At 41.0% G+C, this 14,662-nt stretch overlaps 1 protein-coding gene across 1 annotated transcript in view; it reads right to left on the reverse strand.

Annotated features, from left to right (window-relative positions):
- Positions 1 to 1,259: 1,259 nt before the first annotated feature.
- The window catches only part of morc3a (MORC family CW-type zinc finger 3a), a 33,737-nt gene continuing 20,334 nt past the window's right edge, over positions 1,260 to 14,662 (reverse strand). Inside the window, exons 6-18 of the mRNA XM_061723380.1 lie at positions 13,156 to 13,303; positions 11,914 to 12,042; positions 11,708 to 11,827; positions 11,511 to 11,608; positions 11,304 to 11,411; positions 11,096 to 11,227; positions 8,004 to 8,078; positions 7,839 to 7,881; positions 7,259 to 7,340; positions 7,095 to 7,167; positions 5,894 to 7,010; positions 4,249 to 4,421; positions 1,260 to 4,164 (exon numbers count right to left, since the gene is read on the reverse strand). Coding sequence (XP_061579364.1) covers positions 4,026 to 4,164; positions 4,249 to 4,421; positions 5,894 to 7,010; positions 7,095 to 7,167; positions 7,259 to 7,340; positions 7,839 to 7,881; positions 8,004 to 8,078; positions 11,096 to 11,227; positions 11,304 to 11,411; positions 11,511 to 11,608; positions 11,708 to 11,827; positions 11,914 to 12,042; positions 13,156 to 13,303 — 2,437 coding nt within the window. The 3' untranslated portion in view covers positions 1,260 to 4,025. The remainder of the gene's footprint in view (positions 4,165 to 4,248; positions 4,422 to 5,893; positions 7,011 to 7,094; positions 7,168 to 7,258; positions 7,341 to 7,838; positions 7,882 to 8,003; positions 8,079 to 11,095; positions 11,228 to 11,303; positions 11,412 to 11,510; positions 11,609 to 11,707; positions 11,828 to 11,913; positions 12,043 to 13,155; positions 13,304 to 14,662) is intronic.

Below are 14,662 nucleotides of genomic sequence, written 5' to 3' on the forward strand. Positions count from 1 at the left end.
CTTCCGGTCTAGGCGACTGCTGTGATTGGACAGAAGTGGAAAAAGGGGCGGAGACTTTCTCACATTTCAGCCAATGAGACAACGCGGCCGGTGGCCTGTTCGTGAAGCTGATTGGACAATTCCGATGACGCTACTGTTTACTCTAGAGTACTAGTTTACTCTAACACTTTTATTTCTTACTATTACTATTACTAAGCTATTTTCTGGAGGAAACTTGTGCTGCAAAATGGTACTTTATTTTAATTTAATTTTTACTTTTGACTAACTGAAACGGTTAACTGTAATTTTACTGCTCTTCATCAGACGAATTAAATGAAAAAGAAAAAAAAATTAAATCATCCAACCACCTCAAAAACAATATACTAACACAGAAAGCTTCAGGAAATATTTCCTCCTTAAATTACAGGACTATTTGTACAATCTCTTATGGTCATATGGTGATTTAATCTAATAATAATGTATTATACTCCAAGGTGACATGTTGTAGTCAGTACTCGAGTTGTAAAAAAAAAAAAAATCAGGGGGGATGGTGGATTTTATCATATGGGGACAGATAATTTGTGCTGATTACAAATAATATAATATATTACAAATAATAGCACTGACCAAAACACCTGCAGAAATACTGCAGGAATGACATAGCAGCAGTTAAATGCAGCCTTCTGTAAGCTTTAAATATCCACTGGGCTTACATCAAATACATCAAAACACAACAATAAAAAACAGTTTTCTGAACTTTCAATATGACTCTGTCCTTCACAGGATAAGTCAAATGGATCACTGCAAAAACTCAAAATCTTAAGAATATTTGTCTCATTTTAGTAAAAAAAATTCATTACACCTAAGCAAGACTCATCACTGGAAAAAACAACAATTTTCACCTGTTTCCAAGTAGATTTTCACTTGAAATAAGTAGAAAAATCTGTATGTGGAACAAGATTTTTTTGCTTGTAATGAGAAGATAAATCCCGCTGGCAGATTTTCCTACTTATTTCAAGTGAAAATTTACTTGAAACAGGTGAAAATTGTCAAATAAGTTATTTTTCTGGTGATGACTATAAATGTTGAAATAGCAGTAAAACCACATTCATTGATGAAATGACATAACATGACATGGATGGAAAGGGGGGATGTTTTACTGGGGGGATGATTTTGACCATTTTTATTTCAGGGGGGATGCCATCCCCCCTCAACTCGAGTACTGGTTGTAGTGCCTAACGTATATTTTGCAGAGAACCACGTGATGTTTGATCAGAGAACTCGAATACTTTATTGGCACAATCCGCGGGAAGGTCATCATCCTACATGTACTGTACATGTCAGTCACTGTGCCACTCTACCAACCATGGGTTCCCTATATCACCGCTACAATATGTTAGAATTTAAAGTTTATTCAAATACTTTGCATTACGGTGGTGTTTGTCTGCAAACAGCTGTAAAGATGGCATCTCATGTAGAGTTGGTGGGTAACACTGGTGGACTCTCAGCAGACAGCATGGATGGACCTTTACACCCAACAGTTCAACGTCTGAAGTTTAGAGTTTCAGAAAATCATACTTAAGCTGAAAACAAAAGATCAATAAAAAAAAGTAATCATACTTACTGCTGCCTATGAATATCAATAACCATATGCATTACAACCCAAGTTAATTTTCTAATAACTTAAATGAAAACATTTGTATAAAATCATCATTCGTATTTTTTTTTTTGTTTTGTCCAAAGATAAATAACACAATGTTGGAAAAAAACACATAAGAACTATGAGATAATTGTCTGAAAAACAACTTTGAAATATCCACAAAATGTGCAGTGTACATGTACAGATGTTATAAAATGACTCTGTATTTTGCTTATTTTGTCAACCTCGTGGAATTACAACAGACATAAATCGGTCAAATACATTCACGGGAGCCCCATCTGGGTTAAAAGTGGGATCCTTGAGAAGTGAGTGGGGTTGAAATGGGTTAATGACGTGGATAAGTGTACTAAGTACCGTAGTCATGGTTTCCATATAATTTCAGAATATTAGAAAACTAGTTTCACCTCATCTAAAATCCAGTTAGATCCCAGTCAGAGTAAATTTGAGCAAACACAGGTAGGACCACTACAGGACCTGTGGACAGACCCACTTTTAGCTCATATGGGTCCCACATACAAATGCTAGCTGTAAAGCAGTAAATGAAAATACTGATCAAATTCCATTCTTTGCACATTTTGTATACTCAAAATACTGGTAAGACCCAAAGCTTTGTTTTTTTTTGCAGTTCCAACTAATGACAGAAAACATTATTCTGACAATTTCACTTTATAAGTTCAACCTTTTTTAACTTGATGTTGCATATTTGTGGTATCTTATGGTAGCAATGAAAACACTGTAGGCCTACGAGAAACCTGAGTAGGAATTTAGTTCTCTAATATTTGCAAACATTTCTTATTGCTCGCATGTGCTGACTGTTTCCTCCGGCTTCCTGATCTTGACTCAAAACATATATTCATCTTTCTAAAATAAATGATGTTCAACATATTGTAAACGTCAAGAAAATATGCAGCTGGAGCAAAAAGATGAGTCCTGCAATCTCAGTGAGGAAAACGGATTTACCTGTGAGGTACATGCAGTCATTCATCGTGGTAACAAATAACAGATCTTTCAATGACTGAACACAACGATTGTTGGAGCAAGTTTGTAAATGCTCAACTGAAGTCCAGTTTGCATCACATTTAAATTTAATATAAGGCTTATTGCTGGCATCATCTCACATTTTTCTTGACAGAAAAGTTCAAGAATACAAATGACAACTGCCAAACATAAGCTGGGAATAAAAAAATATATTTACCTGTTTACATACATATTAGGAAAAAAAAAGAAAAAGCTTTTGTTTTGAATCATAAGACTATTAGATAAAGTTGGGATGGAAGAACTAAACATCAGGCAAAATATCTTACAAATTTCTGAAAAAGAAAGCACCCACTTGCTGGACGTTGTAAAGTTTATGCATCAGGACATAAAAGATCAGGTGCTACCAGGTATTCAAAAAGGCAAAATGAAAGCAAAAATGCAGAAGCAGTTTGTGTAAAAAAAAACAAAAAACAAACAAACCCAAAATAATTTATATAAACTTAAAAAAAAAAAAAAAAAAAAAAAGAATTAGCGTCTTTGGGAGCCAAGATGTGAATAATTATATTTTATATGTCCTGATCAGCCTGCCACACGCTTATAACTGTCCACTCTGACACAATTCATAACAACTCATAATAGACGAATCTTCTTCAAAATGTTACTGAAAACGTAACTTTGGAGCATCTCCATACTTTTATGTTCAGCGATTCAGCTGAAACTTTGCTGACGCTCTCTGGGTTAAAGTACAGCAGTAGTCCCGTTATTGTTGTCATATGGCCTCACGTCTGGCTCAATAATACCTGGCTAAAGAGAAATAGTCATTTCAGGTGTTTCCAGTAAGATGGGAAATATTTCTCAGTCTAGAATGATTTACTCCACATTGTTTGGACAAATACTGCGAGTCCTGAAAGATAAACCTTTATGAATGAAGGAGGGTGTACTTTTTCATGCGACTTCACTTGCATGGTTTAATTTAAAAGCAAACTAAGATCCATCCATACATCTTCATGGTGAAACGTGGGCAGGTTGGTCTAACATCACTGAAATAAACCTCCGCATGTTCTGATTGAAACAACAACATTTCTCCTTACTTAAGGAATAGTACAAAGCACCCATCTCAAGGTCTTCCCAGATGCCTTTTAACTTGGATCTGTGAGCTCTTTGAGTCACATACAGGTTAAAATCTTCTCCTTAATGTTGTGAGTCAGTTCTGGCCCCATGGATGTAAGAAGACCCCAACAGCACAGATCACAATGGAGGTTCTGATTTTAAAGGAACGTTTAAGGAACAGGTTGCAGTGTTGCATCATGTTTGAACAGATGTAGTCGACTCTAATCTGAACTGTGAAGACTCAACTACAGCAGCTCTGTGTGTGGCTGGAGCGCCTGAGGCCTTTTCATTTCTCTGTTTACTCCGAGTTCATACTATTGAGAACTTGTTCCAGGATCTCGTCGATGACATTACACTCATAATTCACTTGCTCCAGGTCCAGTGCGGGTACGTAGGTGATAAGGAGGCGGCTCACATTCTGCCGAAGCTCGATCAAACTGCGAAGCAGAAACAAAAATAAATTATTGACTTCATAACATTCAATGCAACACGTAAAAGGGGCGCGTCCACAGCTGTCTCACCTTTGAGTTGCACTTGAGCCCGAGGACCCTGCTCCCTCCTCCGGATGTGACCGAGTAGGAAAATTAATGTTTCTATCTGAAGAAGACGGGCCTTCCCTTTGCTGTTGCAAGCTTTGCTTGAGCTCTTCACACTGGGCCACCAGATTTGATTTTTCCTCCTTCAGACCGTTCACCTGGTGGTGAAACCACCGAGGAGATGAACAATGAGCAGAAGAGAAGAAGGAAGCAGGTCAACATCGATAAAAATACAAACATTTATATTCAAAAGCTGTATAACCTGTTGCAGTGGCTTCCCAAGTGTGTGTGAGCATATTCAGAGGCACTACTTGTCAACAGGCATAACAGGCAAACGCTTGGTGCCCCCGAGTCAGAAGGGGGCCCATGAGGGCTGGCCAACTTCGAACCACAACAGTGACAATGAGGAGACTTTGTAATGACAGTGGTCAGCCTGCAGAGAAAACCCTAAAGGGGCCCCGCCTCTACCTCTCACTACATCTAACGTAATCAAACCGGATGATGTCTATCGAAATTAAGAGAAGCTATCCATCTGGCACAGAGAAACGAAAAGAAAAAAAAAAAGTATCAAGAAAGCGGTAAATAGTACAGATAATACATAAACTAATTTAGTCTGTCCTGCTAATGTTGAGCGTCACAGTAAAGACACCAGCAATCAACTTGTTTACTCAGCTAGCGGCTGAAAATAAAACAAAACTCGTTCTTCAGCTGTCAAATCAAAGATGTGTCCAATTAAACTTAAGTGTCAAGCTAAGAAGGCTAGGTTATATAATTCACTGGCAAAATCTTTTTAGAAAATGTGCTACTAAGGTGCATGGATGGAAATAATTGTCTGTTGTGTTTATATTTTATTTTGAAATAATACAAATGTTCACCATTTAAAAATATTTTTTCTTTCACATTTTTCTTTAGTGTCAGATTATGATTAATTAGTGGTGGGGGGGGGTCCCTGTGAATTTTTGCCTGAGGCCCCAAGAGACTCCAGAAACGCCTCTGGGCATAATGGAGAGGTTTCTTATAAACCAAAGGGGGGCCCTTATTATAAATATCATTCGAGTAAGAAATCTAAACCAGGTTCTACTGTTGAGGACCAGAGAAGGATGAAGCTGAACACAGTGACTGGACCACTGAATCGTGTTTCCTAAATGCAGAAGATCTTCTTCTGTTTCAGATAAAATATAAAGACATTTGTAGGCGTGTCTTTTAAAAGGTGTTTCTGAAGTTTGCAAATTTCAGTAAGACCATGATCAAGAGCGATGGCAAAGCTCCTTCAACAACAGTTTGGTTGTGGGTGGGAACCCAACATTGTATTATACGAGTCTGCAGAGCAACATTTTAACATCACCAAGCAGTTCATGAGGTTTTACAGGTCATTTGTATCAGGCAGAGTAATATTGGGAGTAATATTTACAAAAATGCCTCGTTACTCCAGACCAGAGACTGAATTGGAGGCTTTCAATGTTTTTTTTAATGTTGTAGTAGTTGTCTTATGGGCTAAAATCTTGGAAACAATGATAAAATATCACTATTAATTAAAATAGGTACTTTAGGACAGGTTTGCAGCTTGTGAATATTAAGCAGAAATATATCTGTAAACACGTCAAGCTCAGACAAAAGCTGGGACACCGACCTGCGAGCAAAGCTCATCCCTCTCTTTGTTTCTCTGATCCAGCTGCTGAACCAGACAGCCAACTCGCCGTAAAATCTCATCAATATCCTTCTCGTCATCCTGAGCGGTCGCCACGCCGGCCTCGGCCTCCGCAGCTGCTGTCAAGGCCTCTTCGTCCTTTACCAAGTCACTGACTTTCTGCTTGGTCTTCTCAAACAGATTTTTGTAGTAGTCTCTCTCCGTCTCCGTCTCGTCCGTCTGACAGGCCTTGTGGAGACCCTTTCCCTTCGCACTGAGGTGAGACAGCTCCTGCAGTCTCCTCTGCGTGTCCTTCAACTGGGAGGTGAGTTTGCGCACCTGCTCATTTAAACTGTCCCTCTCCTGAGCCGTGTCCTGCATCAGTTCCAGCAGCTGGTCCTGCTGTTCCTGGACCTCGTTAAAAGTGGGGAAGTGATTGGTGAAGTAGTCGTTGCCAGCGCTCGCTGAAGACGGCCCGGCGCCTTCATCCCCCTTCATCCCCGCCACCCCGTTCTGCAGGGCCCGCTGCGATGGCGTCGCTCTCGGGCTGTCGTCACTTTTCTCCTGCTTGAATCCTTTCTGCTCGGGGCCGGGGATGCCAAAGTCCGACCTCCGTTCTGTACCGGCGTGAGAATGGGCAGAACTCGCCTTCATTTCTGTTGGATCTTCACTGTTTTTCTCCTGTTTCACTTCACCCACTTCTGTTTGGGTGGTGGTGTTGACCACTGCTGGAGGATGACCGGTCTCCACGGTCGCGGGCCTGGAAGGGCTCGTTCCCGCCGTCGCCGTCTCAGCAGTGGCGTCCACGGCAGCGTCGTCGCTGCACTCCAGCAGCATGCTTATCTGAGTCTCACCCTCCTCCTTCTTCACTTCCTCCAGGCCGGAGAGAGGCTTTTGTGGTTTGGGGGTACTAGCGGTCTCCAAGATGACGAGGTCATCGTCAGTGTCGTCAGTGTCGTCCCCATCGTCGTTGCTGACGTCATGGTTATCACCGTTAGTGGGAGCAGACAGGGAGCTCACGTCTCCTGCTGGCGCCGTGCCGGAGCCTCTCACCGGGAGGCCGTTCATTCGGGGCCTTTTCGGCGTACTTTGTGGAGTAACGGGCGGCGTCCTCTTCCCCCTGCAGCGCACACAGAAGAGTTACTGTGCATCTTTATTGAGATGAAACTGATAGGTTATAGCTCACAAACTAAGACTGTCCTACCTCAAGGCGCTCGCCGACAGCGAGCACACGTTGGTAATAACAGGAAGTCCACTGGTACGCAAAGGGCTGCATGCTAACAGAGGTAAGACACAGTCACTTTGATTTCTCAAATGTTTCTTCTCTAACACACAATGACTTTGATTTTTTTTGTTGCTTCTTCTTACCAGATGGTGAAACTCCGTGGGACCTCTGGGGAGAAGGTCCAGGCTTTATACCAGCCCGCACTAAGGACGGTGTGTAAGGAGGCTGGACGGAGAAAAGAGGTGCAAAACAGGACAAATTAGTTTCTTTATGTTAATATACCATCCATCCATCCATCCATCCATTTTCCGCCGCTTATCCGGAACAGCAGCCTCAACAGGGATGCCCAGACTTCCTTCACCCAGACACTTCCTCCAGCTCCTCAGAGGGGAGTCCGAGGCGTTCCCAGGCCAGCCGAGAGACAGTCTCTCCAGCGTGTCCTGGGTCTTCCCTGGGGTCTCCTTCAGGTGGGACATGCCTGGAACACCTCCCTAGGGAGGAGGGACATGCCTGGAACACCTCCCTAGGGAGGCGTCCAGGAGGATCCGGTACAGATGCCCAAGCCACCTCAGCTGACTCCTCTCAATGTGAAGGAGCAGCGGCTCGACTCCGAGCTCCTCCCAGGTGACCGAATTCCTTTATACTTGAATAAAGCACCGGCGAGTGACAGGTGTAGATGAAACATTTGTAAAATGTAAGCCGACTTGAAGTAGGAATATTTACCTGGTATATTGGCTTCTCTTGTCTCCTTTTGTCCTCCCTCTCTCTGCATAAACAGGGAGGTAAAAGTTCACATGCAGCTGGTGAACTTTATTTATGTTCACTTAACGAGTTAAAGTCTGACGCTGGAAAGTTCAATGTTACGTAAACTCAGCATTTGTGACTCACTGTTGTTTGTAGGTTTTGCGGTATGACGGCTGGTCATCGTCAGAGTCCTCGGGCTCTTCTTCTACCTGGCAGCTCCTGTGAAGGTGATGCAAAATATAAGTAAGCTTTACTTTGATTGGACTTTGAATACATTTCTTAATATTCAAAATCTTAAAATAACTTTTCATCTCATGTAATGTTCTCTGCTTTTTTTATTATTTCAGACTTGTGAACAGAGATTCAATAATAGTTATTAAAAAAAGGACACCACAGTTTCGCCACAAAAAGCAAACACAAACTATGAATAATTAAGTAATCATTCAGGCCTTTCAGTCTTTGGGAGAAGCAGGTTTGGAAGAAATAACTTCCTCAAATCAAATCGAGTGATCACGCACTCGGAAGTTTAAAGTAAGACAGAAGCTCAACCAGATTTTCAGTTGATGTAAACTAGTTTCTTGGTCAAGAACCGAGGCTCAACCAGGTTGGATCAGCACATGGTGGTCTGGGAGACATGCTGTAACTGTGGATGGAGAACAACCTGCTCCAACCTCTGGCACATCAAAACCTTTGCATTAGAAGAAGATCCTGACCAGTCTGTTGGACAAATCATCACATCAGTGGATACCCCGCGTTTAACACTCAAATCGAGTGTGTTCCCTGCCCTTTTAACATGTCGAACTGGCCCTGCCAATAACTCGCCTCTGAGCGGAGTCGCGGGTTAAGACTAATGTCAACACAACTGACGCCTGGCTTGATGACGAGACAAGGACTTCCGCAAGCTCCTCATCCTCAAGAGCCGTGGACGACATAATCAGAATCAGTGCGTTTACATGGGAAGTTTAATTCCTCTTTAATTCAGAATGAAAATTGAATCAGATTTAAAATGATTTAAAATTACCATGTAAACACCTAATTCAAAATGAAAATGGCCATTCCGAATTAAACTTAATTCCGAAGTAAGTGGCTGGTTTATTCTGATTTTTAATCCGAATAGAATAATTCCGCGATCATGTATACACTCATTCCACTTTAAATTAATTCCGGTCTTTCTGCTCGTTCCCTCGCCCGTCTGTCGCCATGACGCTTATATCCCGCGCTGGGCTTATTTTCGAAACAAAGTTTCAAGATGGCAGCATGCAGTAAAAGGTGGTCAAGGGCAGAGAAAATTTACATAATAAATAGCTTGGAGGACCTGGAAATAATTAAAAGTCCTCCTCCTATGTGATTTTGTGCTTGTGTTGTTCTCTCATATGTAAGTCGCTTTGGATAAAAGCGTCTGCTAAATGACAGTGGTAGTAAAAGAACAGATGGCAGGATTCTAATAATGTGGTCCTCCACGTTGTTGCTAATCGAGTAAGTTTGTTTTTCTCCCGTTAGAAGTAACTTCCAGTCCGCCCCCCTATCCAATCAGAAGCCTCCCCAACCCCCAGACCTTAAGCGGAATTGGATAAAGCCGATCAAACATGTTTTCCATGTAAACCTCAATTCGGAATTACTATTTCCATGTAAATGCAAAGGAAAATAGTTTAATTCGGAATTATTTAATTCGGAATAATTAAAAAACATCATGTAACCATGGCCAATATTACCGAAGTGTAATCTGCAGCTGGCAAGTAAAAAGACAGACAGGAAACCACGAAACCCAGGTCTTCAACAAACCAAAGAGCCTCACAAAGGAGTTATGTGCGTTCAATAAACATCAGCAGGGGTGGCAGAGGGAGACTGCAGGTCATATTTATGCAACATGATTTTGGGGAAGTTGCTACTCAAATCCTGCTGTCATTCAGCATGGCCCCCCTCCCGCCTCCATCAACACCCAGAGACGCCAACCAGACAGCGGGCTGTTGTGTTTAGTACAACTCGATAACGCCTCCCGAGTCATCCTCCCTCCCCTCAAATCCTCTCCAGGCACCAGGGAGGAAATGATACATCTAATTCAAGATCATGGTTCCTCCAGTTTTGGGAATCTTTAATCTAGAGGATTTTTTTCATTTTCCAGACTTATGTTTTGACACAGTTCTTTGTTGCTGGTTTCCAGTCCTCATGGTTTGGTTTTCACCCCACTTACCCCCTCAACTATGAGACCTTACATAGACGTGTGAGCTTTCTTAACTATGTCTTAAAATAAAAACAGTCCAAACAGTTATCTTTGCTATGTGGGCAATTCAGAATTAGTGCTTCATAGTCTTTTTAATAACTGCTGGTTAGCAGTCCCTGTATTCCCTATATTAAGTGCACAGTAAAGTTGCTTTCGTCAACAAAAATTATGACTAAATATCGTCGTCAACGAACCTTTATCACCTGAGGAAAACGAGACGAGAATATGCTGGTCATGTGACGATAACGATAATTAGATATATAATGCAATATCGTAGACGAATAAAAACGAGACTAAAATGTAGATTACAAAAAAAAAACTCTGCTAAAATGTGTCTTCATTTTTTGTTGACCAAAACGAGACCAAATGTTCTAACAAAGATCCTTAATGTCCATGTTTTCAGTAGTTTCCTCTGGTTTAGTTCTGCTGCTGGGTGACGTCACGTCCTCAATCCCAGTCTGCCCACTGGGAATCAGATCTAGAAGATGCAGCTGCAGAGTTAGCGGCTGATGCGCAGAGCTCTAGGTTCACGTCAATTAAAAACAAAGTTACATAGAGAAAGGGGCCGATGGCCGGCCACGCAGGGATCTGCTCTGGGGGGGGAGAAGAAGAAGAACCATCTTTGGATACACTTTCCTACATAGACGTGGAAAACAAAACCCAATGTCTGTCGAAAAAGATGGGGAGAAATGCAGAAAAATAAATATGTTGTAAACTCAAATTAGAGTCTTCTGTACTTGGATGAATATATTCTTGAGTTTATAAGGTAACAATAATATAATAAGAGACAATTGTAAAATGGGTAAATACAATCTTTGACTAAAAATAGACTAAAAAAATGGTCCTGGACAACTCTGACTAAAATGCTCAGACTTTTAGTCGACTGAAACTTGACACGACTAAAAGTAGAATGAACGTGACTAAAACTAAAATGATAGCTTGACCCAAAGACTAGACTCAAACTAAAATTGAAACAGGCTGACAGAAACAACACTAGTGCACAGTCTCTGGTTACCTGAACTGCGGATCGGGGTTCATGTGGCAGACCCATTTTTCATCTTTCAGCTTGCTGAAGTCAATTCCATCTGGGAGTTTGCGCCACTTCAAACAGTTGTCACACTGCACCCAGTTCTGATCCGGTCGCTTCCTGAGAAATCAGTTCGGTTAAACGAATGCACAGAGGTACAGAGTAGACGCTGCCCGTGACTGCAGGCTGTACTAACATGGTGTCTTCCACGGGGACGGTGCTGGTCGGGTCTTCTTTTCTCTTCCTAAAGCGCATCTCATTCCAATATTCCTCCAGTTTGACGGCCAAGTTGGTCATGGTTTTTCTGTTTTTTTTTAGAAATGTTAAAAAGCATGTTAAAAATATTTTTTAAATGATTAAATCAAGCTTTTTCTTTTAATGAGTGGAGCGTTTGTGGTATTACCTATACTTATCCGTCTCGTTGAAGCTCTGTTTGTTGTGGGTTGGATCTAAAAAGTTGCATTCAATGACCCCGATGACCCCAACACCTTTGTTGTTGGCCTGTAGAGAACAAACAGCCACCAGATGAAAAGACTTTCAACGCCCCCTGAAATCCCAGGGAGTAAATAAATAAACACAAGATGAAGAGAAGAAGCCCACCTTCAGCTGGCAGCCCACGCGTTCGTAGGCTTTGATGAGCCTGTTCTTGTGATACATCATAATACCGTACTGGTCTTTACTTTTGGTGTTGTATCCAAAAATTATGGGAACGCGTCTGTACTGAAGTGACATTAACAAAAAAGAAAAGTAAGATGACACTTTTCAAATATTGTACAACCTTATAAAAGGATGTGAAGAAGTCATACCAGGAAGGTAGGCTTGTAGTGGTCCTTCCTGATGGAGGCCAGGCTCTTAGCGATGAGCTGAGATTGTACCTTCTGACCGCGCACCATGACCTGCATCCGGGGCTTCAGGTACAGAATACTACAATACGCCTGCAATCGATAAAAACAAAACCAGCATGTCCAGCGTTCACGATGGCGTATGTCTCAAATACACACGAACGGATAAAACAAGTATGAGTACCGTATTTTCCGGACTATAGGTCGCGTTCTTTTTTTTTCTTTTTTCATAGTTTGGCCGGGGATGCGACTTATGTGCGAAATTATTAACACATTAATACTGGTTTATCATTTCACATGTTATTTTCACACTAAACTGCAAGAGGGCAAACTGCAACTGACGATGAGTCTGACGTAAGCGACGTAGAAGAGGAAGCGCCGCATCTTCTACTTCCGGAGTTAGCGGAGTTGTTTAAAAGTGACACCAAGGAAGATTTAATTGGATTTTTGTTATTTGGAGTGACACGGATGGTTTGGTGAACTTCTTAGCATGTTATTTATGCTATAGTTATCTGAATAACTATGTTAACATACCAGGCATGTTCTCAGTTGTGTCATGTAACGTAAGCATACCGTATAATTATTCAGCCTGTTGTTGCCTCTATTCCATTTTTATCTTAAATTGCCTTTCAAGATGACATGTCTGTTCTTGGTGTTGGATTTTATCAAATAAATTTCCCCCTAAAATGCGACAGTGCGACTTATACCGTATTTTCTGGACTATAAGCCGCTACTTTTTTCATAGGTTTTGAACCATGCGGCTTATACAAAGGTGCGGCTATTCTGTGGATTTTTCTTCCACCGCTAGGGGGAGTGCTAACCGGAATTAGTGTTAAAAGACACCGTTAGAAAGGATCTATTTAGGTACAAACATGTACATCATTTACAGCTCAAAATCCTGCTGTACATGTAGTAAATATCTAATCTAACAACATAAATATCTGCGGCTTGCATATCTTTTTTTCTAAATAGAGCGGACGCGGCTTGTATACAGGTGCAGCTTATATATTTTTTTTTTATTGTTTTTTTAAAAATAGAGCTGATGCGGCTTATATACAGGTGCGGCTTATAGTCCAGAAAATACGGTATATATATGTTTTTTCCTTCTTTATTATGCATTTTATGGCTGGTGCGACTTATAGTCCGGCAAATATGGTAATGAATTTCCTCAGGTGAAATGGTGCCGTGCAACCGTCTGCTCCTTACCCGCAGTGAGTAAATGCTCTCAGGGGTGTAAGATATGGCCCGGTCTGCGTTCAAGAGAGACTCGTTCAGTGTCTCATAGACCTCAGAGGGAATCCGGATGTCATACCGATCCGTTTCAAAATCAAACTCAGTTGTTCCTATAGATGTCCTAAAAAAAAAAAAAAAAAAAAAAAAAAAAAAGGAAAAGGAAAAGACAGTTCAGACTTTTTACCTTTATTCGACATCTGACGATCTACAGAAAGCTGAGACATTGTTAGTCGTGGTTATAATGTTCAATTCTTAGCTACAGCCGTTTGAACTATTGTCCCGTTTTCCAAATGTGGAGAAAATATAGAACCTCTGATGTTTTTATATCACAGACTTGTGATGACAAACGGAAGATCCAGCAGATGATCTTCCACTAAAAACTGCAAAGGAGGTGCACTTTCCAACGAGAATGAGTCACGGCGCTCAAACGCTCGACATATCTCGCACACAGTGCTTTCTGTCCGGACCACCTCGATCAAGGTTTATAGTTGAGCCAGAAAACGCAGAACACGTGGAAGCAGCATGAAACGTAAACCTCACAAGGACAGATGCACCGATGCAGCACATCTGCCAGCAATTTGAAGACGCAAATCAAAGTCCCTGTTTCAAAGTCTGAAACGAATATATTCAACGCAATCTACAAAAAGAGCCATTGGGAACGTTAGTGTGTTATCAACTCGGTCGTTTACTGATGTGACAACCAATAAACTTAAATCAAGGTGCACTGCAACTGCAATTTTAGTTTCTTCTTTTTTTCTAAACTTAATAACATTATTAATCACTTTGTTAATAAATAAATAAAAATCATAATAAAATTGTGCAACAAGAAATGTAAATACTTTTTTTCTTCTTTTAAACACTGCTTTACTTTGTTCGATTTTCCTTCAAAAAGGTGTATAAAAGCTCTGTGCTGGATGTCCGAGTGGAAACCTCAATGTTTGTGCTGCTGCGCCTAAACGTTTCAGCTGTGTTTGGAGAAAAACTTTATGGGCCTTTCGAACATAATGTCATATTTGTCATGCTGCAGACTGAAAGATCCTTAGTTTAAACAACTGCTCAAACGTGGCCAGGCTAAAAAAAAAAAAAAAAAAAAGACCAAAAAAAGAGGAGCTTGTTAAGAACCTGGAAGCGGCTGACGGTGAAGTGACTTTATTTTCAGTGTCATTCAAAAAAAAAAGCTCATGCTCCAAACACCTCAAAGCTCACATCTGCAGCAGATTAAGACGATATATATAAAAAAATAACTTTCTCTAGAATAATTTTATGATTGGATGAGATTAAATCCGTTTGGAAACTTGTACATCAGAAATTCTCTTTAGTTATTATTCAAACAAGCACTTTAGCGTTAAAATTTTCTTGCTAGGATATATTCTTACGACAGAAAACACGCCAACCGGAGATCACGTTGCTTGAGATTTGTACACTGTGGGAACTATATTTAGGTCAGAAAACGTTGAGCGCAGTGCAGGAAGCTCGGGGA

Source organism: Cololabis saira, chromosome 6 (genome assembly GCF_033807715.1).
Source record: "Cololabis saira isolate AMF1-May2022 chromosome 6, fColSai1.1, whole genome shotgun sequence".
Taxonomy (NCBI): domain Eukaryota; kingdom Metazoa; phylum Chordata; class Actinopteri; order Beloniformes; family Belonidae; genus Cololabis; species Cololabis saira.